This window comes from Podarcis vaucheri (assembly GCF_965113315.1).
Source record: "Podarcis vaucheri genome assembly, chromosome: 2".
Taxonomy (NCBI): Eukaryota; Metazoa; Chordata; class Lepidosauria; order Squamata; family Lacertidae; genus Podarcis; species Podarcis vaucheri.
Genome location: NC_138760.1, coordinates 66445858 through 66471878, shown reverse-complemented (window position 1 = coordinate 66471878; position 26021 = coordinate 66445858). Strand labels below are relative to the sequence as shown.

The following is a 26021-nucleotide window of genomic DNA, read 5'->3' as shown; positions in this document are numbered from 1 at the left end:
GTCCTCTTAGCTACTGTTTTTCAGAAGGCTATAGAGGTCAGGATTTAGATAAAATTGTGGGGCGTCAGAGTGACTTTTTAAAGGACACCTAAATAAGTTCAAAGCTGAGATGAAATTTGAATGTACTGATAGGGCTGCTGCATATTAAGTAATGGCTTCTTGTGACAGACAATGTCTTTCCCAATCGTCTATAATTTTTCTGATGTTAGACAAGAGATCTTGGTAGAACCACCAATATCTTCGCTGTTCAGGCGCTATAATTGTTCTAACCAATTAACACATTAACCATCTTGATTCCAAGAGATTTATCAGCTAAAATACATTTTTATAGACATATCAACTGAACATGAAATATTCTGTTGTTCTGCAGCATATTGTTCTACTCACCAAATGATCACATTCCTTTTCAGTTTGTGAGAGCTTTTGCTAATTTTTAAAAGGATTTGCTTCTCAGTTCATCCATGACATTTGGAAAATTAACTATTCACTGCATGCCCTCTACTGAAAATCCCATACTGATTAAAACATCATCTTGTCAAATAGCTCTGGAGAGCATTCTTTACAGACTGAGCTCTCTGTACATATGGTCAGACAGGCATTTTGTCTAACTAGCAGTATCAAGCTAGAACATGCCTCAGAGTGCACTAAAGAAAGACACAATGAACTCCTAGTGTTCTTGCTGTATCTCTTCATATGAGGGGCCTAAGTATTTATTGTAATTTAATTGCAGAATGGGCACATAACAAATTTAGGCTTTTTTTTTTAAAGGAATGATATTTAGGGTTGCAAGCTAGAGATTGCATCCATCTCATGAATTGTCTCTTTGCTCTACTCCTTCCCCCGTCCCACTGCACACCTGATGGAATAACCCGGGACCTCATTTTATCAGGTGTGTGTGTTGAGGTCACAGGTGGATGAGGAGGGCAACAGAAGCCATGGATGTATCCTCTTTTGTAGCTGTGAATCTGGATGTGATTTCTGGGTTGTGATTTGGCAGCTCTAGACAGAATCTGTTTCTCCTTATCTTGTTATCAAAAACAGAGGTGTAAATTACTGAACATCTCTGCTTTTTCAGATTTGGCTTCCCTTTCCACAGTAGCAAAACTCTGCCTTCATAAAAGAAAAAGATACCTTAGATATTTGCGACTGCCTGTTGCTTATGGTTACAAATGCTCAAAAGGGAGAAGGCATATGTAGCATTTCCCATGACTGCACATGTGGGACCCAGTCATGCCTACTCTGATTGTCAACAGGATTTCAGGCCGGGATCTTTCCCAGACCTGCTACTCAAGTCCTTTAACTAGAGAAGCCAAGACTTAAACTTTGTATGCAAAGTACAGTATGTGTTCTACCATACTTGTGTTCTACCATGTGTTCTTTGAGCTATACTTTTAGCTATAGTCCTATAACCCTTTCCTTGGAATAAGCCCCACTAAACGCAGTAGGACATCTGAACAGACACATATAGGTTTAAGTTAGATATGACTTCAACATGGCTAAAGTGTGATATAACTTCTTTTGGTTCCAACCTCCTGATAAGGCATGATGAAATAATTGAACTGACAAGTGAAATATAGTAGTGGGCAGGCACCAATTCAGCATATCCTCTGCCTTACCAGCTGAAACTGGGGGGGGGGGGATGAAGCTGTATGTCAGCAGCTGTATTTATAAACCACTTTGGAAGGTTGTTTACATGAAAAGTGATATTTAAATTATTAAAGAAATAATAGTTAAAGAGAGAGCAGGTAAGATGAGTTAATTAAGATGTTACCTCATCAGGTGTGTTTACCACTACATTTATTTCCAGCTAACCACTTATCTTTATGTACTGTATTTCATTTCAGTGCTTTCTAAAACTCATATGTAAAACCATCTAGACTGGGTATTTAGTTAAGCTGTAATGCCTTTACAGCTACAGTCCTCTTGTAGCTATGTCTGAATCCAATCATATTTATTGTCTTTATACTTAAATTTAGGAATTGTGTTAGAAAATTGTCAGTGTTTTTATATTATGTATTATCATGTAATATGTATATTAAGTTTACAAATATGAATAAGTTCTTGTGCAATATTTTTCAGTTTTAGCGATTTATTCATTTTCTTTTTGGTTTCCTACTTCATTCCAAATAGTTTTGTTTAGTGTCGGGCATGTTCTTGTGGATCCCAAGCATCTAACGTATCCAGTTGCTCAATGTATCCATGTGACAACCATTCGTGGTGCAGCCTCACTGGAAACACTCCTCACACAATACCAGTGGAAATAAATGGAAACCTTGCAGTTCCCTTTCATTTTGATAAGTCTTGCACTGGAAATGTCCACAGTGGATGGGGTCTTTGATGTTGTTGATGGCACACCCACAGCACAACTAGCACTCTGGCACCACTTTCATCTGCTCAGTGATGCTTCAGTTGCAGGCCTTTGGGGTGGAGTATGAGCAGATAGAAGCAGAACATTATAATCACTTTGCATATGTGCTGTAAACCATTTTAATCTGTTAATCGTTCCATTGCCCATCGTTATCATTTCTAATGCATGTGGCGGGATGTAAATTATGCAGCCTTGCAACAAGAGCTTAAGTGACTAGGAAACTGAACATCTGTTCTGTAGGTGAACAGAATGGAAGCTAATCTTGTACTGCCATGAGGACATGGTGTGTGTGTATGTGCACGCGCTCAAACTTTTCATTTTATCTTTTGTGAAATGATGAAAAAGATTGTCTAGTGCACACAAAAGTGTTTGAAGGAGCACAGGAGTGACTCATCTTCAACGTCCCCCTTACCAGCTAGGTATATCAGCTGCAAACGTCAACTGGCACCTATTTGATGTAGAGAAAAGAGATTCATTCTATGGTAATGAAGCAGCAAGGGGAAACATCTAGGCTGCAAATGGAGGAAGACTCAGGATGTGTGCAACAAAACATGGAATTTAGTCCACTTTAAGGGCTATTCTGAAACAGTGCAGGTGGCAAAGAGGACCATTATTCTGTCTACGTCCTTCCACCCAGCAGATCTTTTCCATGTGATAGAAGCTGTTTAAACTCAAGATGGTTGACAGTGGGCGGGTTCTATTTGTGAAGCATTTTGTATATAAAATTGATCACATTTACTGTAGCCTGGATAGCACACTGGGTGCTGTTCAGTTGCTCCTTCAGCTTGTTGCAATTGTTTAGATGAGTTCCGTTCTCTGCAGCCTAAGAATATGGACAGGGAAGTTGTCCTACATGCTCAGTGCTTGCCCATCATGGCTAATAAGGTCTGAGTGGTGGTGGTGGGAGGGTCTGTTTGTCTAGGTGAGCCTTACTCCATCAATCAGAGGTAGTGAACCTATGGACCTCCAGATGACTTCCAGCTCTAATCCCAACCAGCGTGACAAGAGGGCCACAGGCACCTTCCACCCACAATTCCAGGGTATGGTTCTCATATCTATAGCCCTTTTCAGGGAAGTCTCTGTACATCCCTGCAGGTGGTCAACCACAATAGATTTTTGGAAGGCTCCTTTTCTATTTCCTATTTAAAGTGCATCTCAAGGCCAAAGAAAGATGTGGCATTGTTCACATGGTTTTCTTCCCATTCTTCCCACAGTTAACATGAGGGGCCTGATTCTGACCAGGACCACAGCAAGGGCAAATGGACAAGCACAGTTACAATCCAGCTTCCTCTTCACTTGTGCTAGCTCTTTGTTTAAAAAATCAACCAATCACACAAGGACAAAAGAAAATGTGAATGGCATCACATGTAGTTTAGCTCTCAAGTGAATCCTAGCACTTTCAATGGGCTTACTCTATGTAAGTGCACATAAATGTCACTGAACACAGATGGGCTTTCTTTTAAGGAAATATGCAGGCTTCATGTACTTTCAGATTTCTAACCTATCACTTCCCAGCCCCACCCCACATTCCAAAAACCAGGAAAAACTTTTTAAAAAACTTAACTGCATTGAGGCTGAAATCCTAGATGCAATTGAATTCACTGGTGGTAGTGCATGGGATTATACTGTCAAGGTGTCAACTTTATGAACCTGTTTGATTTAGTAAATTGACATAGGTGTGCAACCCATTAACAAGTCACACAAGTTCACAGAAAGGGTGTTGCAAAGATTTCTTGCTTCTAACAATGAACTATTGCTACTAGTTAGGAATAGGTTGAAATGCTTTATAGATATGCATGGGATCAGGCTAAGTGGAATTGCTCCCATTAACCTCTGGATGCCATCCAGGATGCTTTAATGCTCCCAGGGGAAAGTGGAATTCTCACATTACTGGAGTGTTGGACTAACCTGCTCATGCCACTTGCTTGGTGAGTTCATTTCCCCCACAGCATCTGGACAAAATCTGTACAGAGGGGAAGGCATGGCAAATAAGCTGTGCTTAATACCTTTTTTTAGCCCCTTAACTCCATAAGCTTGGTGTGTGGGCTTGGCCTAACCTAACTGTTAAGCAGCAAAGAAACAAGAATTCCCATACAGCAGATCTCTTTGAAATGTCATTAAGCAACTTTCAGGAGTGAGGCTGGAATGCATGCTTAGAATGTTAGACCAGAACCCCCCACTCTCATTGTTCTAGAAGTATCTGTCTATTTACCCACACTTCCTCCCTTCAACATATGAAAACATTGGCTTTCTCCATTATTGTCGTAAAGATTGTTAGCATTGCTAATAAAACATACTTTCAATACCACTGCTTAATAGTTTTCCTGTGGAATGTTTTAAAACCGTCCAGTGCTCACTGCTTTTCTATTCAAGAAAAGTATTTGCAGAACTACAAGAGCAAGGATACCTTGCCGAGGAAATATGGCTATGATTTTCATTACAATGAAGAAAAGGCTGTAGCCCACAAATTCAGCTGTTTTATGCATATTTTCTTCCTAGACAATAAATTATTATTCCACACTTAACTGTAGTGCTAGGGTCCAGAGCTCAACACATCAGGTCACCTTTGAATGCCAGTTGTAGATGCCTTAGGGGTAGGTTGCCAGACAGCTTGTTACCTGTGTCAGCTTGGCACTTGAGAAGCCTAAAAGCTCCCTAATATTCCAAGACATTTCAATTAACTGGGTTAGCAGCTGCATGACCACCTATAAAGCACATTAGTAAGTTGTGTAACAATAGCCAATTTGGGGTTATGGAAATTGGCCCAGACTCTTTCAACACTTTCTTTTACGTAGAGGTTCCCATCCCATTGCCAAGGTCTACAAGCCTCACCAGCTTCCTGAATTCTTTTACGATTTTCTGGCACCCATCATTTGTGTCTCAGTTGGAAATGTCTGCCCCCGTATCCTGACTTGAAAATAAAGCTTTCATTTTCTTCCATCCTTTTCAGAGAAAGGCATCTCTCAGGAAAGTGCTTACAACAGATAGCAGAACAAAAACTGACAGATGCAGGATCAAGTTGCACAATGAAGGGTGGCTAAGCTTCTTTGAAGATGAATACTTCATATTCAAAATAAAATAGATCATTGGATTTGGTTTGGGGAGTTTTTTTATTTAAAAAATCCCTTGATGTAGGGTTTTAAACAAACAGATGCTGCATATATCCTTTAAAATTGTCTTTGTTTATTATACTGAAGTGAATCTGGCTCTGAAGGCTTAAAACACTTCAAGCTCCATTGTGATTGGCTGGTTTAAATGTTACTTTCCTATCTTGGAACCAAGGCCTGGTGCCAGCTAATTAAAGGAGGCCGTTGAAGAGGCTGGCCATGTGGACCCCACAGCAGCAGCACTGCAGAAAACTGGGTTCAGCATTGTAAATGAATATCTGTTGGTAACATGAAAGCACCACTTGTGTCTCCATTTCTTATTCTATGTAACAATAGAATTTCTCAGACGGAAATTATTATTATTTGTTCCTCACAGCCTCTCTTCAAATCTAACACCTCAGGATTTCCACCAGTGTCACATTCTGTTATTAAAACTACCCTTTTGAGATTGCACAATGCATTTCTCCCCAATACTTATACTTTGGAGAGGCACGTCCTCTGACGGTTATGTGAGCATCTGGTACTGCCCTTACAAAGTCTTATGGTGACACAATGTATGCAAGCTAGTGGCCATTATTTTATTTCATCTGACTGCATCAACCTTCTCCCACCTGGTGCTCTCCACACATGTTGGACTACATCTCCCATCACTCTCAGCCAGCATAGGTAATGGTCAGGGAAGATGAGAGTTGTGGTCTAAAACATTTGGAAGACACCATTTATAATAAGAAGAGTGCAATATACAGTAGCATCCTGTAGTAGGTGTTGAATGCAGCTTTGCTAAAATCCAAACACTGCTGGGCATCAGCAACAAGGTGGTTCTACCTTAGTTTGAGAAACTCTCCAGACTCAGTAAAAAGTTGTCACCCACCCACATTCGGTCATTTCAAATAGAGGACTAACAATAAATTCAGAGACATCTAATGTATTTCATAGTCATGCATGTTGAAGGGCTATCTAATCACCATTTTGTCTCGCAAAGCATTGCTTCAATAGCATTCCCAGTAGCTCTCCCAACTGCACCAGCAAGGAGAAAATTCTACAAGGCCCAATAAAAGCCTTCTTCCCATTCCCTGGAGCGTTAGTTACTTGCTAGGGCTGGTGCAAAGACAGAGGGGGATGAGGAAGATTTCCCACTTGTTTCCATATTGCCCTGTGCCACAAGGTCCTCTCACAATGGTGGGGACAGAACTCTGTTGAGCCCTGTGTGATTCCTCCTTGCTTGACTGGATTAACCCTTTTTATAATAATACTTAGCATATATTGGGCTTTATGATTGTTCAAAGCATTTCACATGAATTATCCCTGTAATAGCACAGTAGAATACGTCAATATAATTAGCCCCATACCATACACAGATAGGTGGGACTGACAGATAATTGCTTGCCTAAGGAGTTCACCCAACTTAAGGGCTTATCCACACCTACATTTTGCTGTGCTCTTTCCAGGCACAGGTCCATGCTTTAAAGTTCTGTGTCTGAGCACTCCTTTTTTCCTCCCTGGAGCTTTCCCTGTGAAAACCTGCTCTTTAAAGCTGAAGTGCAACAAATGGAATTTGGATTGTCTATGGATTGCTGTTTGCTCCAATTCAGCAGTAAAGAGTGGGTTTTGTTGGGAAGGCTCCAGACATGGAGTTTTAAAGTGCAGGCCATGCCCAGAAAATGTGGAGGAAAGGTAAGTGTGAATAAGTCGTGAGATAATGACAGAGTGCAGGGGGCTCTGACCATTAAAAATGTTATTTGCAGCATGTGAAATGGAGGAAAGAAAGCTCTTGCCTGATGTAGTGCATTACCCAGAGGAAAAAGTGCAACACAGCCACACATGCAGAGCATGATGTGACCTATCATACTGGAGTGTGGAAAAAGGATCTTATTTTATATGTTCATTATACACACCACTGCCCTACCTTATCCTCTGGCACCAGTGCAGCTTGCTGTAATTTTGAAAGTCATCACTAGTCAATGAAGGACTCAAAATGTAAGTGACATATGTATACAGGGTGTGAGGAAACCAGTATGAATCAATGAAATAATATTCATTCTTTTCCATTAACTGAGGTTTTCTTGTCCCCATAATTCCCCTTTCCCTAATCATGTTCAGTGTGGCGCTGCTATTTAAGTTGGACTTCTTTCAGTCCAGATCTGTGGGAGCAGAGTCACATAAAAATGCATTAAACAGGTCTTGAGCAGCTCAGTTTCCATTTTCATCTTCTCCCGGGTTTGAAAGGATTTCTTAGAGCCTGCCATTTGTTTATCTGTCTTGACATACACTCTCTCTTTTGCTGTATAAATCTCCTCCCTCTGTTCCTCTCTCTCTTGATTCTTGAAATGATGATAAGGCCTGACTACGCAACTGCAGTATATCTGAAAACATGAATCAGCGATAAAACATGACCAGAGATAATGGCACACAGTGAAACCCCCATCCCATGAAAGTCCCCCCCCCAGCCTTATGAAATAAGTAAATGCATGCAGGAATTGGGTTGTGAAGCGGTCTCAGCTTGAATATAGATTGCCTGTTGTTTTCTGCCTAGTCATTTTGTCCCCATCTTGGCATTAGGTGAAATGCACAATTTTCTATTTGAGCATGCTTACAGAATTAACGGATGTAAACAAGCCTATTATCCTAGATCTGTCACCAAACGTATCACTTTTTCTTTACAGCCTGATAATACAAGATGAAAGTTAGGAAAAGGAGTCAGTGTAGTAGCACACTGCATAAAGTGATGGACGCTGCATGGATTGGAGCTTTCTCGACTGCAAACAGCGGGTAGGTAAGGGTGGATGATCTAGATCAGAGCCATGGTAAAGCCCCCTGCACTTTCCAGCATACCAGTTTGGGGGGGACCCCCCATGTCTTCAATTTGCTTTGGAAAAGCACAAGTGCTAATTGTGTGAATGCCATCTCATTTAGTTTGGCCCCTAAATCAGACATACCTGGATGCAAATCTCTGTTCAGCTATGTACTCTTTAGGTGGTGTTGGTCTCAACTGTGTTTCTCCTCCATCCCTATCTCAGGCAAGGGACCAGTGGAAGGCACAAGGTAGTGGCCGCATTATCTCTTCCTGCAACAGATCTTTCAATAGCAGGATTTCCAGACAGCTTGAGACCCTGGCAGAAATCAGGACTGGATGCAGCCCATCCGGAAACTCCCCATTAAATTAATTCAACCACTTTAGAATATATATATATATATATATATATATATATATATATATATATATCTGTCCAAACAAATCATTTCCATATAGAACGAAAACAAGAAATAAAGACTTCGGAGTTTCATTTGTTTATTTGGGTTTTTTTTAAAAAGCTTATCTAATTTTGATGACTGACTTCTCTGTCCACACAATCAAAACATCTTTTCTAACCAGAGCTGGAAGCTAAAAAAAAGGTCTTTCAGGGGTTGCTGTGTAATGATTTTTCTGATTTGGAAGATGAAATGCACAAACTGCTCTCCTGAACAGAGATGGATTATAACTTCAAAAAGCGACTTTTGTTCTCAAAGAATGAGTATCTGTTGATGGAGGAAAGTGCACGGGACATTTTGTTTTTCCTCTGACAGTTGGACATTCCAGAGTTACCACTGCCACTCTTATGAGGACAGGAATTCACCTTTTCACATTAGTTCAAAAATGGCATGATGCTCCAGTATCACTTCATTAGTTTAGTGAGCCACCTGAACCCCTATAGCACTAAATGTTGTGACACAGGGGTACCTGAAGGTATGCCTGTTTCTCTATGGATGTGCCTGACTGCTGAGAGCATCATTGGTGATACTTCTCTGGGTGCCTTAGGCAAAGAGAGTGTGAAAGAGGTCCTTTTCTATGGTTCCGCCCCATTTGTGGGGCATTTGTGGGAGGTTTCCTGCAAGAGACCTTCCCGACACCTTCTTCATTTTCTTGTAGGCTCAAAGGCACCAGGCAAAAGCCATCCTTTCTCCCAGAGTTTTGAGTATATGGAGTTTTGTTTTATCAAGTTTTAGAAAGAAAGAAAAAACCTGTTTTGGATTGGCAGATAGGCTGCTGGAATTGTCAGTTTGTTTATTTGAACATTTGTGTCATGTTGTTGTTGTCTGTGTTTCTTGATGCTTTTCCTTTGCTTTAATTTTGTCCCAGCGACTTCTTGTTGGCTGCCTTAAGTCCCCATTTGTAAGAGAAAGGTGCATGAAAACATTCCACTAAATGAAAGCACAATAAACTACCATCGTACCAAAAATTTATGCATAGCACCCAAAAGAAGCAAACAGAAAGTTCATTGTCTCCCCTGCTGCCCCATGTTTCCACCCCCCCCATGCTTACTGCTATTGCTGTTGAAATGCTCTTGTGATTGGCAAGGACTTGATGTAGAAGCAAGGACAACAAGGAGAAGCAGAGAGGAACAGAAGCAAGAACCCTTCACTATCACCTTTGCAGTCCTGTAGTTCCCAGCACAACGTTCATCTCATTGTGCTGAATACAGCCTGGCAGCTAAAGTACTGCACTTGCCTGTATTTGCAGTCTCAGGCAGGCAGTGGAAATAGGAAATTTACTGAAGGCCTGGTGAGCTGTGGTTTGGTTCAGTGGCTCCAAAACGGACCCCCAGCTGCATGCTGGAAATGGGGGTTGGTGCTCCTAAGTTTGTCTTGGAGCCAGTAACAGGGCAACAGTTTTTTGCAAATGTGGGCACTGCAATTATTCTGTCCATCTAGTCTAATTGTGACCTTGAAGCTGATTCCCTAAGATGTCTTTCAGAGTGGCAGAAATTCAAGCGTACTGAGTCCAGCAGTAACTCTTCTTCCTGTTTATCATGGTGTAAAGTTAAGGATCCTCAGGCCTCATGGCACACTAATTAGCATCCAGGGCTAAACAGCCAAAGGAGGAGGCTGCTGTCTCCCTGGTCACAAAATGAACTCTGTCCCTGCTTATTAAGGTTATACTTAGAGTCAACATCTGAATTGCTAGAAGTTAAATATCTGCATGCAAGTGGTTTTATTGCATTGTGGAAATGAGTAAAGGTAATTAGAAACATCCAGCAATTTCCCTTCCCTCCCTGCGGGCACCAAACTACCTTCTGCATGAATTTGCATTCTTCAACAAGAATGTGCTTGCACCAGGTTGTTGAGTTTCCAGGTGCAAATTGCTTCTTTGTTATGCATCCCAAATTTGTTTCCTTAATTTTCCATCTTCATCAACTTGCGCCTAACAGAGTGCCCAGTCTGACTGCCCTATCCACTGACCACTGCCATCAATCCATGCATCACCTTTTATCATGCCCTTCTCTGGAAAAAGACAAATATATAGCAATTGCACTCTATTCTGCTTTGGTCAGACCAAACCTGGAATACTACGTCCAGTTCTGGGCACCACAATTTAAAAAGGGTATTGACAAGTTGGAACATGTACAGTGAAGGGCAACCAGGATCAAGGGTCTAGAAACCAAGATTTATAAGGAAAGGTTGAGGGAGTTGGTTATGTTTAGCCTGATAAAGAGGAAACTGAGAGGAGACCTGATAGCCATCTTCAAATATCTCCATGGAAGATGGAGCAAGCTTGTTTTCTCCTGCTCTGGAAGTTAGGACTCGAACCAATAGATTCTAGTTACAGTAAAGGAGATTCCAACTGAACATCAGAAAGAACTTTCTGGCAGTAAAAGTTGTTGAATGCTGGAACAGACTCCCATGAGAGGTTGTGGACTCTCCTTGGAGATTTTTAAGCAGAGGTTGGATGGCCATCTGTCATGTATGACCTAGTTGAGATTCCTGCAGTGCAGGGGGGGGTCAGATTGATGATCTTCAGAGTGCCCTCCAACTCTACCATTCTGTTATTCTAAGACAGGGTTATTCTGATATTGCAGATTCGGAACAGATGCAAGGAAGTAACTTATTCACAGAGCACATAATTCACTAATGGAATTCAACTACTAGAAAATGGGGTGCGAGCCACTGGCTTAGATAGCTTTAAAGGGGCTTTAAATAGCAGCCAAATTTGTGGAGGATAAATCTATCAGTACCTATTTGCCAAGGTGGATTTCTTCCCCCTCCTCCCCACTTTGTTTACTGCCTTCACCTGGTAGAGCGTTCTGGAGAGCTTGAAGGCTTGCACATTGTTTTGTGACAATTGATACAGCAACAAGAGCTTAAAACGTAAAAACACACACAATAAAACTAGAAACTCTATAGCAACCATTATCTGAAGATGTAAAATGATGGTCGGATTTTAGTGGCTATGAACACTATTTGCTGAGTGTTTACCTGCTCCCACGAAAATCCAAAGTCACAGTGACGTCAGTAACACAGGGGCACTATGGTTGCACAATCCAGCAGTTTGAGACAACACCATTTTTTATAATCTCTGCCACCCTTTTAATGTGAGGAGAGGTCATTCATGGCTCAGTGGTGGAATGCATGTTTTCCACACAGAGGTACCAAGTTCAAGCCTGGGCATCTCCAGCCAACATGATTAGATAGCTCATTGTTATTTGTTATCTATATCCTGCTCTTCTACTGATTACAGATTACAATTCAGATGAGGAGATTACAAAGATAGCATAGCACAATAATACACTCAAGAATAAACACAAAATATTACAATCGTAGAACTGGAAATATTTGTAGTTTTAAAGAACTAGGTTAGCCCTCAGACACCTGGAGAGCAGTTGCCTGTCAAAACAGGCATTTCTGTGCTAGATGGAATAATGGTCTGACCCAAAATAAGGCAACCTCTTAGGTCCGAATCCATCCACTCCCCTTTATTGGATCTAGTTTTGGCTGCGTATGTGCTCATCCTGTGCATTTCATAGCAGCACAGCATGGAGAAGCTGAGCAGGAATGATGTTTCTCTTTTGGGATGCTGCAGTGACTTATGAAGAGTACAGGGCAGGAGGAACCCATGAAGCTCACCGGGTAACCTTGGGACATTCACACTCTCCCTCAACCATCACTTCTGCATCATACATTTAAATCACCTGGCTTCTGCCAAAGAATCATTGGAACTGTAGTTTGTTAAGAGCACTTGGAGTTAAGCTCCATGTGGAGTAAATTACAGTTCCCGAGATTCTTTGGTAGAAGTCGCATGCCTTATATGTGCTTTAAAAAAATGTTTCTTAAATGGGTGGTGTGGATGTAATCTACCTCACAGGCTTGTTGTGAGGATAAACTGGAAGAGGCAACTATGTAGCCCACCCTGAACTTCTTGAAGGAAGGACAGGACAAAAATAGAGGAAGCAAATAAAATGATGGTCCTCATTTAAAGAAAGCAAGAATTCAAATGCCTATTAAATAATAACTTATTTAAACAAATAACATGATGACCCTACTCTCCTGCCCTGCTCCTACTAACAATTCTGGAGCCATTTTGGGGTCAAGAAGTGGCCACTCTCCCAAAAATATAACATTCTGACCTCATTGATAGCCTACAGAAAGGCAGAAAGCCAGCAGCACAGTAAGGACAAATTCCAGGTCTGACTAGACAGAAGAGGCTGTTTTGTAGCACTTTGATTCAACAGCTGTGCTGGAAGGCTAGGTGTGAGAATGGCCATGTGTGAATGTGGTGGCCATTGTTCTGGTGCTACTAGAAGCATTGCATTATGAGGCAGCCCAAAGGACCACAGAAATAATGTCTCCCTTCGTGACAAAACAAAAAACCCACTCAGCCTTTGTTATGTGCTCTGGGGCACCATAGCCTAATTTTTAAGGACTTATTTTGGAGTCGGCCCCTGCTGCTGTCATATACCAGTAAATGGCTGCTTTCTGAAGGTGCCAAAAGCCACATTTTGTCAAGCTCCTTTTTTGTCAAGCTCCCCCTCCCCAGATGCTGTCTTCCCAACAAAGCCAAACCAAAACCACACAATTGTACCTGGGTCTCCAGGCAGAAAATGCAAGTAATGAGGAAATGGCCCAAAACTTTAAAAGAAATAAGAGGAAAGCTAATGCAGATGTCACTTTTAGGAGAGTGCTTATTATTTAAGAAATGTTTGGCTTGGTGAGGTCAGTTTATTTATACAGTATTATTGCCTTTCTCCTGCCATGGAACCCAAGGCAAACCTATTCAATGAGAAGATCTCCCGCTTTTCTTTCTTTCTTTTTGCTTTATCAGACATTTTCGTAGAGCTGAACTATAGCTCATCAGCACAATTATTTTGTATAACACACACACAAGCATGAAAGCAAGTGGGGTGGAGGCAAGGACAAGACACAAGATTCAAGCATGAAAGTACGGGAGAATAGCTAAGACTTAAAAAAACCCACCAAAGAGATTGTGGCCCTTCATCCATAGGACACAGCAATCTGTGGGCCCCACTGAGGGGAAGAAGGCAGCCACTGTAGCAGGAGAAGCAGGAACTGTTTATGGTCCTGCAACAGTCCTAGGAACAACAGGAGTCAGGCAGTGCAACTGGAAGTTGAGTCTGCAGAGCTGGGCTGGGAGGCTGGAACCACAGCTTGATGCTGCTGAGTCTGGTGTACCTTGTAGCTGTTGTGCTATGATCAAAATACCAGGATTGAGAAAGACTAGCATTGGCAGCTTGCAGTGAGTGGTTGGCTGGCCCTTCAGCAAGTCATCATAGGGACATAGGAAGATGCCTTGTTCCATGTCAGACCATTGGTCCATCCAGCTCAGGGGTGTCTATACTGACTGGTGATGGACCCACCAGGTTTTCAGGCAAGGAACATTCCCAGACCTACATGGAGATGCTGGGGATTGAACCTGGGACCTTCCGCATGCAAAGCAGATGCTCTACCACTAAGCTAGATCCCGTCCCCAGTGGCTAGCATCCTTTCAGTAGTGTGTCATTGGACCTGGTTGCCTAGGAAGTGACTACAGTGGTGCCTATGCCCTCCAGCTGGCAGTGCACCTTTGTCTGTTGTTTTGTGAATTGGGGTCTTGCTATGTAAAACAGAAGTCTTAGAATTCTAGCTCTACTGCCGTTCCCTTTTCTCATCCAAAATGAGGGTTGCTAGCAGGACCAGGCCTGGCATCATCTTGTCTGAAACCCTGGTGAGCTGTTGTCAGTCAGTGTAGACAGTACTGAACTAAATGAACCAATGGTTTGACTTAATATAAGGCACTGTTCCTGAGATGGACCAAGGAATTCTTTCTATGTAAAATCTTCACTGAATATTTTTTTTTGTAACCCCCCCCCCCAAAAAAAAACCCTTTGTCTTGTTATCTGTCTCTCATTGACTAAATAAAGATATAATCAAGAAGGCAGCAGCAGCAAATAGCAACATTTCCTAGGAGGATAATCAAATGCTCCACTGATAATTAGCTAAATTAATCCAAATATTTATACAAGGGAAGCAGATATTTCTAAAACATCCTGAGATACATCACAGGGCTGGAATATTAATACCAAGGCAGTAAATCAGCAGCACATGAGGAACTGAGTGGTGTAGGGAGTTGTACCAGTCATCAAAAAACAATTATACCCATCATTAAATACAGATGGCTGATGAAAGATAAGGTAACAACGATATTTTATGAACGATGATGGGAGATGAAACATAGAGGGACAATTAAGATTAAGCATTTGCTATGGGCCATTAAACTGGGTCCAGGCAAGTGAGCCAAATCCTACAGAAGATGAAAAGTTACAAGGATGTAGCTCATCCTGTAACTCGGGAATGTATCCGTTTCAGATAGGAGACAGACCACTACAAGAGAAACTCTTCACAAATTAGGGATATTGACTAGAGGAAAAGTGATTGAGGGATTGTAAGTGACAGGACAGAAGGGCAGAAGCAGAAATTTACCATCTAAATTGAGAGTAACATAGTTATCTTGCATGGACAGAGCACCAGAGCAGAGCTGGCAGCACCTGTCGTTTAATTGGTGAGATTCAGAATTTCAGGGGTTTCTAAGAGGCTGGGAGTATGATTGACAGAATCTTATAATTATTATGTTTAAAGCATCTAGCCTTTGTGGCTTTGCAGGGTACTCAGAAGGCTTAGAAAGAAACATGAATACAAAGCACCCATTGTAAAAAAAAAAAAAGTACAGTGCTTTTGGGTGATTTAATACATCGTTTCTGAACACTTTGAATTAGCAGCCTTAGAGCTGATTTTGTGGTGCCAAAAAGCACAGGTTTCTGAGACTTTATCCAACCTCTGAAAATCAAACTAAGTAACTTCTTGGCTACTCTTATAATAGTAAACTTGGGGTGGTGCTGGTGGTCTCTTGTAAATCAGGACCACAATGTGCAGGGAGGGAAGGTTCAACCTTTGATCCCATCCTGGATTACTGCAATGTGCCCTTGGACTTGGTCTGGAAGCTCCAGCTGGGGCTGCTGATGTAGGCAAATGGCTGGCTATGTTGGAGTAACTAAACATAAGGGTTAATTCCCTACATAAGCATAAATCACCCAATGAATGAGTTAATTGCAGGTGTAAGGCCAGTTGGTAATGATCCAATGCCCTGACTATATCTATGATTAATGTATGTCAGCTCAGTTGGTTAGTTTGTGAGTTAGTTAGTCTCTTGGTGTAATTTGTCCAGTGTTACATCTTGAATTGCTGGAGTTTATTTGGAACAACAGAGATACTTTGTACTTGTATGTATCTGTATCTACAAAAGCCTATGAGCTGTATATATCGACGTTTGGAAATGTTTTACTGAGCCTTAGCTTCTGCAACAGTAAACTATTTGGACCTAAACCTGCTTCCATAGAATCATAGAGTTGGAAGAGACCACAAGGGCCATCGAGTCCAACCCCCTGCCAAGCAGGAAACACCATCAGAGCACTCCTGACATATGGTTGTCAAGCCTCTGCTTAAAGACCTCCAAAAGAGGAGACTCCACCACACTCCTTGGCAGCAAATTCCACTGTCGAACAGCTCTTACTGTCAGGAAGTTCTTCCTAATGTTTAGGTGGAATCTTCTTTCTTGTAGTTTGGATCCATTGCTCCGTGTCCGCTTCTCTGGAGCAGCAGAAAACAACCTTTCTCCCTCCTCTATGTGACATCCTTATATATATTTGAACATGGCTATCATATCACCCCTTAAACTCCTCTTCTCCAGGCTAAACATGTCCAGCTCCCTTAGCCATTCCTCATAAGGCATCGTTTCCAGGCCTTTGACCATTTTGGTTGCCCTCCTCTGGACACGTTCCAGTTTGTCAGTGTCTTTCTTGAACTGTGGTGCCCAGAACTGGACACAGTACTCCAGGTGAGGTCTGACCAGAGCAGACTACAGTGGCACTATTACTTCCCTTGATCTAGATGCTATACTCCTATTGATGAGGCCCAGAATTGCATTGGCTTTTTTAGCTGCCGCGTCACACTGTTGGCTCATGTCAAGTTTGTGGTCAACCAAGACTCCTAGATCCTTTTCACATGTACTGCTCTCAAGCCGGGTGTCACCCATCTTGTATTTGTGCCTCTCATTTTTTTTGCCCAAGTGCAATACTTTACATTTCTCCCTGTTAAAGTTCATCTTGTTTGTTTTGGCCCAGTTCTCTAATCTGTCAAGGTCGTTTTGAAGTGTGATCCTGTCCTCTGGGGTGTTAGCCACCCCTCCCAGTTTGGTGTCATCTGCAAATTTGATCAGGATGCCCTTGAGTCCATCATCCAAGTCGTTGATAAAGATGTTGAATAAGACCGGGCCCAAGACAGAACCCCGTGGCACCCCACTAGTCACTCTTCTCCAGGATGAAGAGGAACCATTGATGAGCACCCTTTGGGTGGGTTCGGTCAGTCAGCCAGTTACAAATCCACTGAGTGGTAGCATAGTCAAGACCGCATTTTACCAGCTTCTTTACAAAAATATCATGGGGCACCTTGTCAAATGCCTTGCTTCCATGTGGTGACTGGTACTGGGAGCAACTTCTACTGCAATTTCTCATATCAGATTCCTGACATTATAACTAGATAATGCACATGCAGCCCTGTGAATACATTAAAGCACTATTAATATCTTAAGTATTATTAAGTTGGACTTGGGCAATTTCTATCAAATGGTTGAGTTTTCAGGGTATTTTTAAGGAATAAAAATCCTGTTTCTCTGACAATATTCTGCCAAACTTTATGTAGATGTGTGTTAAGAGAGAGCTCAGAACAATGATGCATGAACACAATTTTGCTTGGAGTCTAAACCAAAAGTGTGGTGGAGGGGACTAAAACTGGAGCAGGCAGAGAAGAGGGCAAGAGAAGAAACTACTGCCTCTTCTGAGGAAAACCCATTCCAGGTGCCTTATAAAACCTAAGATTAGAAAGAATCACTACTAAAGTTACCAGACGTCCCCGTTTCTGGGGACAGTCCCCAGATTTACAAATCAGTCCCTATACAAAATCCACTGAAGTTGAAAAGCGTCCCCGGATTCATTGAAAAAAATCCGGTAACCTTATACTAAACCAAAGGCAACTGGTTGTTGTTAAATGAAGGGCTATGAACCCACATAAGTTAAGTAACCTAAATGAAATTATTCTAGGAAGAAGTCCCATAAAACTCAACGAGACTTCCTTCCAAGTTAATGTGCTTAGGATGCTAGGCTGTTTGAAGTGTCCTGGGCTTCAGTGACAATAATTTAAGCATGTTCTTTAAAACCAGTGGGGCTCAAAAGTATTTCACTTTGGTTGGATCACACTCAAAGAATGTATAGCAGTGGGGAAGAGAATTAAGCATGTACCACTATAGTTAATGCAGGCATTTCAACGTGAAGAAAAATCTTAGGCTACAAATGAACAGTATTGAGATTCTGCAGGATCCCTGCTGCAGACTGAAGTAATTAATTCAGTGCCACAGCAATGATCTGGGTGTGATTCCATTTGTTTTTAAATGCAAATTTGATCGGTAGAAGACTGTGAAATGAGGAAGAGTGAATTAAGTTGAACCCACCTTATAAGATCTGTGCCCGCTCCCTCGCTCCCCGTTTGCCTCCAGCTCTTTATTCTTCCAATCCTATGATGTGTTTACCGAGAACTGCCCCACTGAATTCTGCAGGACTTACTCCTCTAAGTAAAGTGTAGGAAAGATCACTGTTGAAAGTTTGGTTTTGTGTGAAACTAGGATAGGGCAGGCGGATTCTCCATGCAGAACAAGGAAACCTATTAAGTTATGAAATATAGGGGGTGGGCTGATAAACCTTCAGGAGGTGGTAGGGTTTTCCCTGCTGTAGGCTGGGACCCCCAAAACCAAGACCTTAGGGGTCCCAGAATATTTGGTGCAACGTGCAGTCAGATGCAAAGCCCAGGGGAATCTAATAACTTGAAGTAATCACCACGATCCACAGAACATAACAGGGGTTCTTGTTTTATTCTGTGGGGGTGGTCATGAGAGCAAACACATCTCTGAGTTTGGGGGAAATCAGGCACACCCGTTCGATACTATAGATCCCAGGAAAGGGGGGGGGGGATGCTAGATCAGGAGCTTCTTTTCAGCAGCAGCCGCTCCAGAACAACTTCATAGATTCCTAGGTGTGTTTTTTTGGTGCAATCCCTCCTGTGCGTTCTCTCCTCCGAGCAGCAGAGCCAGGATTTTGTTGGCTTGGGCGGGGAATGGTCAGGATCCGGCAGGAACCGCCTCTAAGCCGTGGCGGAGAAAAGTGTCCCGTAACGGGAAGCGGCTGCAGACTTTGGTCCCAGCGGGCGCCGGGAGCCACGAGGCTCCAAGCAAAGGGCAGAGCTGCTGCGCCCGACGCCGACGTCGCCACCACCGCCTCCCCGGAGCCAGGCCAGGCGAGGCTGGGCTGTGCAGCAGCAGAAGCGGCGGCGGCGGCGGCGGCAGCAGCGCCTCTGTCAATCAGGCGGACTTCCCTCCCGCACGCCGCGCGCTTCCCAGCCAGCCGCCTGCTGGTGTTTCTGCTGCCTTCGCCGGGGAGAGCGGCCGCTCAGCGAGCGCTGGAGAGGAGCAGGAGGAGGGCGGATGCGCCAGGGCGAGCGCCGGCGGGGCTGAGGGTTCCCCGCCGCGGGCAAGAGGGCGGCGCCGGCTGCCCTCCAATGTGGCCGGAGCCCCCTGCAGGGCACTTTCGGCAGCCTTCCCAGGCTGCGCGACGCCTGCGATGGGTCCTCCGGGCGGGATCGCCGCGCTCCTCGCCGCCGCCGCCGCCTACTGCTGCTGCTGCTCGTGGGCGCTCCTTCTGGCCCCGGGGGCCCCGCAGAGTCCCGGGCAGGGAGGTAAGTGCTGCGGGGGCCCCTCGCCTGCACCCGCAGCCACCTCCTGGGCCGGGTCTCCCCGGCTGGGGTGCTCTCTCGCTCTCGCTCAACTTCGCCAGCGAAGCACTTTCCCCCCTTTCCGCCAGCCAGACTTCTCTGCGCCACGCGGACCGAAGGGCTCGGAGGGGGTTCCTCGCGCCGCCACGTGGGGCTGGCTACTTTTGGCGTGCTGTCCCGTGGGGCGCGGGGTGGGATCAGGGGGCGAACGAGGGAGAGCGGGGTGGGGGAAGAAATCGCTTGTTGAAAGAAATCGCTTGTTGGATCGCACTAGATCTCTTGAGAGAGGGGCGCGGGACGGGGAGAGTTTCCCGCTGAAGTGGGAACCTCGAATGAACTCTGTTTACAGTCGGGCGCATGTGGCAAGATCCGAGCTGAGCGTGTCAATTCTTGGAATTCCATATGCGGAATAAAACACCTGGCAGAGCCTTAAGTTTTCTTCCCTGCTGTTGTTTGAATTAAAGTAGGAGAGGGGGAACTGGGTCAAGCGGTTGACATGGATTTTTTAATAATAATAATAGTAGTAGTAATAATAACAATTTAAAAAGCCCTTTCCATCGTGTGACTGCTAACCACAAGCTTTTAAGCTTCGTTCACTTGTCAGCCACATCGGGATTGGGGAGGAAATTAAGCATGTCAAAGTTTTAAAGTTGATGTGACAGTAAACTTTCTGCCTTTGGAAAGCCTCACTCAGGGCATCTCTCTTGGCAGCCCTAGCTGAAAAATGGAATTGCTCGAGAGAGACTGTGCTGATCTCTGTTTGGGAGACGTGTCTTCCTCAAGTGAAGGGTGGGAGCATCCTTGATGCCTGACCATCCCTGAATGGGGATGTCTGCAAGATGGGTTCTGTTGCTAAAACAGCTGGAGAGATGATGCCGGGTGCCTGCCTCGCCCTGTTCTCTGAAATTCCCTCTGCTCTGTGTTAACCCCATAGCTGAATGAACATTGATGGTGCCTGACACATTAAGAAAGGGAAGGGATGCCCGCTTCAGGCAATGGTGGGATGCAGCACAGTGATCTCAAGGAGGGGAAACTCAGCGTGACATTAATTATTACTCATTATTTACACATGCTCTCTCTTTCTCTCTCCCTAGATCATCTTCTGGGAGATCTAGAAGAATACAGTCTTGTCATCCCAACTAGCACAGACTCAGAGGGCAGGTTCCTCTCCAATGTCGTATCGGGAGCTGCAAAGAGGCGCTTTCGAAGGGACACAGGGGCTTCTCTGCACGAAGCTGAAAGCAAGCCAATTTTTTACAATGTCACTGTTTTTGGAAGAGAATTTCACTTTAGACTGAGACCAAACTCTAGGCTGGTGGCTCCTGGAGCAACTGTTGAATGGCAGGAGGATTCCAACCTCACTTACGTTGAACCTCTCCATGGGAATTGCCTCTATGTTGGGGATATCACCGACTTGCCTAATGCTTCTGTGGCGATAAGCAATTGTGATGGGCTGGTAAGATGCTTTGTTGTTTATGTAGCTTAAGAGGATGAATGACTTTCTTTCTTATGTAGAAGGTGTGGATCTTCTGCCTTCCAAAAAAATAAAAATAAATCACACCTCGGTTGTTATATTAATTGTGAAATCAAATAAAGGAAATGTTCCCTGACATGAACTAGGGTGTGATGAAGCAGAAAGCTCACTTTATAGGTAGCGGAGGAGCCAGTTCACTCTGAACTGACACGTAACTGCTGTGACAAATCACTAATTATCAACAGGAAACTCTAGATAGCCCTCCTGAAGCTTCTCAGCACATCTAAAACAGTGACCTGATGCCGTCATCTGCACATTTTCCATATTTGCAATATTCTCTGCCATTTTCAATTTAGCAGCGGCCATGGAAGTGTGTGTGTTTAAAAGACAAGATAATAAGGCTGAAAGACAGGCTCTGTGGTAAATTGATTGGGGGTTTTTTGTATTTGGAAATGAAATTTGTTCAGAGGTTGGGGTCAGGTCTTTATTCTTTTGGAAGGTGTCTTCCTCATGACAGTTCTCCTATCTGTCAGTCATGGGAAATCCAGAAGGAACAGTTTTTATGGACTTCCTATGCTTATGCACCTTATATGGTGATTCTATGTATTTGAGGAGCTGTTTATTTGTACATATATAGTCAGAAGTAAATTCCAGTTTTCCATTCCTTAGCCAATGCGGCAAGGCCAAACTGTGTATCTTAAGCTATATTTTTAAAAACTCAATTGTTACGCAGAGCAAAGTTTGCTTAGTTTAACTTTGGGGAATGAACTTCTAATTACATCCAGTATCATCTTGTTTATATTGTTTGAGAGAGAAAAGAGGCTTCCTAATGTACAGCTGGTACTACTTATATGATAAATGAATTTAAGCCTCGATCATGACCTTCCTGTGCTGTCTGAGTTCTGTTCAGAATCTGATTAAAAAGAAAGAGGCATGGGGTGGAGATGTGGTTGTCAACTTTTGTGGGTGTTGTGGATGGGTGTGTGTTCCTGTACTCCTATTAGCAGCTTGGGCCACAAGGCATTTAGCAGATAAAACGTTTGATACCATTTCAACTCCTGCACCATTCCTGCATCCCATGGCAGAAAACTCTTGGCATTGCTGGGTGGAGGTCACCCTAATCAACTTGGGCTCTCCAGGAAGACAAGGTCTATTGGACAAGTTTATCCTCCTACCCATTTAACCTCCTCCATGATGGAATTATGAACCAGTAGTATAAGAACGCCTAATCAGTGGTGTTTTCAGAGCAAAAGCCGGGGGGCGGTGGCAAAAGAGAAAGGTATGCTTTTCTTTCTATATCCTAGAATGCACTTGAGCCACTTTCTGTTATTCAGATGATGGTCTGGAGATGGCAAGTGTTTTTCTGGCTCCTCAGACATAGATTCCATAGCAAGGTTGATGCCACCAACTTGTAAAGACCCACAGTTGTGGAGCATATGCAGCCAGACATCATTCTATATATACCTGGGTGGCTCCCCTGTGCCTTCCCTCATCCCATTAGCTGGAACTGATCGGAGTTGTAGTTCAACAACATTTGGGGTCACAGGTTGAGCGCTCCTGATGTACAGGTATGCACTTTTAAAATTACATATATGTAATTCATAAAATAAAAAAGAGATGCAATACTGAGTAATATGTAATATAGATATATGGTACGGATGATTGAGTGGAATTCAAAATAGCGCTAAGTGTGCAGAACAAAGTCTCTCATACAACAGGACTTTTCCGTCCTGTTCTCCCCCTGTGCATACCATAACCTGTTCCCCAACTCTCCAGAGCAGATTTAGGGGGCACGGGAGGAGGAAGTCCCATTGCACAAGTGTGCCTCGTTTCATGCAAAACTTAGTTGAATCCCACTGATGGTATGCAACTTGAAAACAGCTTTCTCTTTCCTTATGCATGAAATGATAGCATAGTTTTTATGTCTCCTTAAAAAAATATATTAAAGGGTTGAAATTGTTGCAGCCATATTCAGTCTGGCTATCCTTGATCTAGGATAGATCCCCCCCCCATTTTTTTTTATTAGTTTTCCAAATTTATAACAAATAGGACACACAGATAAAGAGAAAAAACAACAACATTACAATACTAAAAAAGAAAACAACAAAAACAAACATATAAATACCTAATACTTTAAAGCCAAATTTAAATTTCATTATTAACTGACTTCCTCGAATCCCTCCTTACTGAATATCATTGAAACACTTTTTAACAGCTTTCCAATATCCTCTTTCTAATCAAATTAACGCCTTTAGTTTACAATGTTCTTCTCTTTTCATAATTATCCAAATCCATAGTATTTTACAGTTAATTCTTACTCTAGTTCTAGGCCCATTTGGTACTTTCAAATAATTACTACTTATCGTATGTTACAATATTTAGCTAAATAATCTTTCAATTTCTTCCACTCTTCTTGGTACTCCTCTTCTTTCTGATCGTGGATTCTTCCAGTCAGGTCAGCTAGCTCCAAAAAGTCTAACATCTTCACCTGCCATTCTTCTACTGTTGGCATTTCTTGTGATTTCCAATTTTTAGCCAATAAAAGTCTTGCCGCTGTAGTGGCATACAAAAACAATCTAACATCTTTTTTGGGAAATTCCAATCCTATAACTCCAAGCAGAAGATCTAGGATAGATTTTGACTAAGGGTGTCTAACCCATGGTTTACAGGCTGCATACAGCCCCACAAGACACCTGAAAATGGGTCCTTTATGCACCTCAGGTACCAAAGTAACTTGGCTGCCACAGATACTGTGTGCCTAGGCTTGGGCCAGGCGGTTCTCCTGCACTGGGTGCTGAGTCAAGGAAGTAATAATAATAATAATAATAATAATAATAATAATAATAATAATAAATAATTAATTAATAACCACTTATCTTTATACAGGTACGTGTAATCAAGTGCCAAAAGGAATTATTGTGAAAATAAGAATTTTTTTTTGGGGTGGAGGGATCATTTTGTTCTCGCTAAGGACGCCATATTACCGCTTTAAACTTTACAAGAGTGCAGGGGGATGAAACCGTGGAAAATCACTTCCCGTGGTGCTCCTCTAACAGTGAAAGAACGCCAGAGCCCAAACCACAATTACTTTGAAATATGTTTAGTTTCTTCTTAGTAATGTCAGTTAAAAGCTAGTTGGCTGCCTACTTGCTGAACTCGTTCCTCAGATAGGACTCACTATTTGTCTCAGGTTGTGAGAATAACCACCTGGTTACTTGCATGCTCCTCTCCAAAGCTGTTTGCAGTCACTGTAAGATCCCGCCAAATCCACAAGGAGGGAAGTGAGAGGGTGTGGCTAATAAAATCTGCCACTGCAAAGCCTGCCTGGAATTTCCCAGAGATCTCCATTCCCATCCATTGCACGTTGCAGACGTAACTATTCAGTAGACTTCCTTCCTGCTAATACTTTATGTACGTGCTTCCCTTAAAGTTTCTGTGGCAGCTGTAGCCATCTTCAGGTGTTATGGGAAGAGAGACGTTACTGTGTGAGACGGAGCAGCAGGGACAAGCATGTTAGCTCCTCTGCCACCCTGGTTTCCATCGCCTTCCATGAGTTGGAAGGTGGCTGACTGTGCTGGGGAGCCTATTGTGTCTGCAGAGGCTCCTTATGCATTTTAGAACCTGACTTTCCAGGGTACCAGAATGGGTGAGGAGCTTCCATGGATACAAGAGGTTCCTTGCTGTTGAGAGTCCCCTTTCAGCTCATGGAGGGTGGTGAAAATGTGGACCTAACATATTCTCCCCCACTGTCCTCCCTTGTGGCAGTTTCCCAATTTCCCTAACATATGAGGAAGTTTTAAGCTCTATGGGATTTCAGATTTGCGTAAGGATGAATTGAAAAACCATAATAGATTTGCAGTGTCAGACACCTCGATTTACCTTTCTCCTGCTTTGTAGCAATATTCTTAGGCTTTGTCTTTGCAATTAGGGCGTATTTGCCAAAGGTCACATTGTCCCATTTCTAATGCAGTTTTGAAACTGGCCTGTTTCATAATAATGGGATGAAAAAAATCACAAAGCTCTTCCTCTTGTCCCACATCAGGATTCTCCATGATAACCCCTCTCCATGCCATACATTTTAAAGCAGCAGCTGGATGATCACATAAGACTATTTCCTGCATCGGTAGGCAATTGGAATACATGGCTGTGGGAGGTCTCTGCAGGCTCTATGATTGCATGAGAAATGGCAGCCTTTGTGAATTAATTCAAAACCACAACATTATCATCTTACCTGCTTCCACCAGTGAGAAACCAGTAGCAGTATTTCAAATAAATGAATGGATACATAATTCGATCCCAAAAGGTAAAGGGACCGCTGATCGTTAGGTCCAGTCGTGGATGACTCTGGGGTTGCAGCGCTCAGCTCGCTTTGTTGGCCAAGGGAGAATGCTAAATATGAATTGGAATAATTCAGAGATAGTTTGACAATTCCCAATCAAATTGGCCATCTTTAAAATGTGTGTTGGATTTGGACCTTACCTATGGCAGTACTGAGAGACAAAAGTAAAGCTGATTAAGGTTGTAGCTCTGAAAGCCATTTGCTTAAAAATGATTCCATTGAAATCAATGCAACTTCTTGCAGATGGTTTGTAATGTAAAACTAGGCCAAAATCTGTATATGAATTTCAGACTTTTTAGTGAGTTTGGTCATGGTCATTTTATTTCAGCAGTGAGGATTTGCATGTTGGTTGTTCTGAAGCCTTCTGCTCTTAGTTCTGCACCGCCCTGCTTTTTTTGAATTGGTCTTAGGTTTTTAGACCTCATACCTTGGGCTTGGTCTCTGGTTCTGTCAGCAAAACCTCTAATATGCTTACTCAGAAGTAAGTCCCATTGAGCTTGAATGCTGTGTAATTATTACAACAGACTCTTAGAAGCACATCTGAGTCTCTTGCAGTATTTGTGTTGTGTGGTTGTTATTAATGCAGGAGAGAAGACGTTAGTGCAGTAGGAC

General features: G+C 42.9%; 1 protein-coding gene and 1 long non-coding RNA gene across 4 annotated transcripts in view; one reads left to right on the top strand and one right to left on the bottom strand.

The window, feature by feature from the left end:
- Window positions 1–19307, bottom strand: part of LOC309525944 — a 97318-nt gene extending 78011 nt beyond the window's left edge. Inside the window, exon 1 of the long non-coding RNA XR_014216596.1 lies at window positions 18284–19307. This is a non-coding gene — a long non-coding RNA (uncharacterized lncRNA). The remainder of the gene's footprint in view (window positions 1–18283) is intronic.
- ADAMTS2 (ADAM metallopeptidase with thrombospondin type 1 motif 2) overlaps window positions 1–26021 on the top strand; it is a 333580-nt gene that overhangs the window by 89196 nt on the left and 218363 nt on the right. Inside the window, exons 1-2 of one of the 3 annotated variants that reach the window (XM_082211475.1) lie at window positions 19416–19560; window positions 20691–21052. In XM_082211475.1, the coding sequence (XP_082067601.1) occupies window positions 19446–19560; window positions 20691–21052 (477 nt within the window). In that variant the 5' untranslated portion in view covers window positions 19416–19445. Of the gene's footprint in view, window positions 1–19415; window positions 19561–20560; window positions 20595–20690; window positions 21053–26021 lie in introns of those variants that run through there. The other 2 variants (XM_082211477.1, XM_082211476.1) reach the window with 2 other exon arrangements.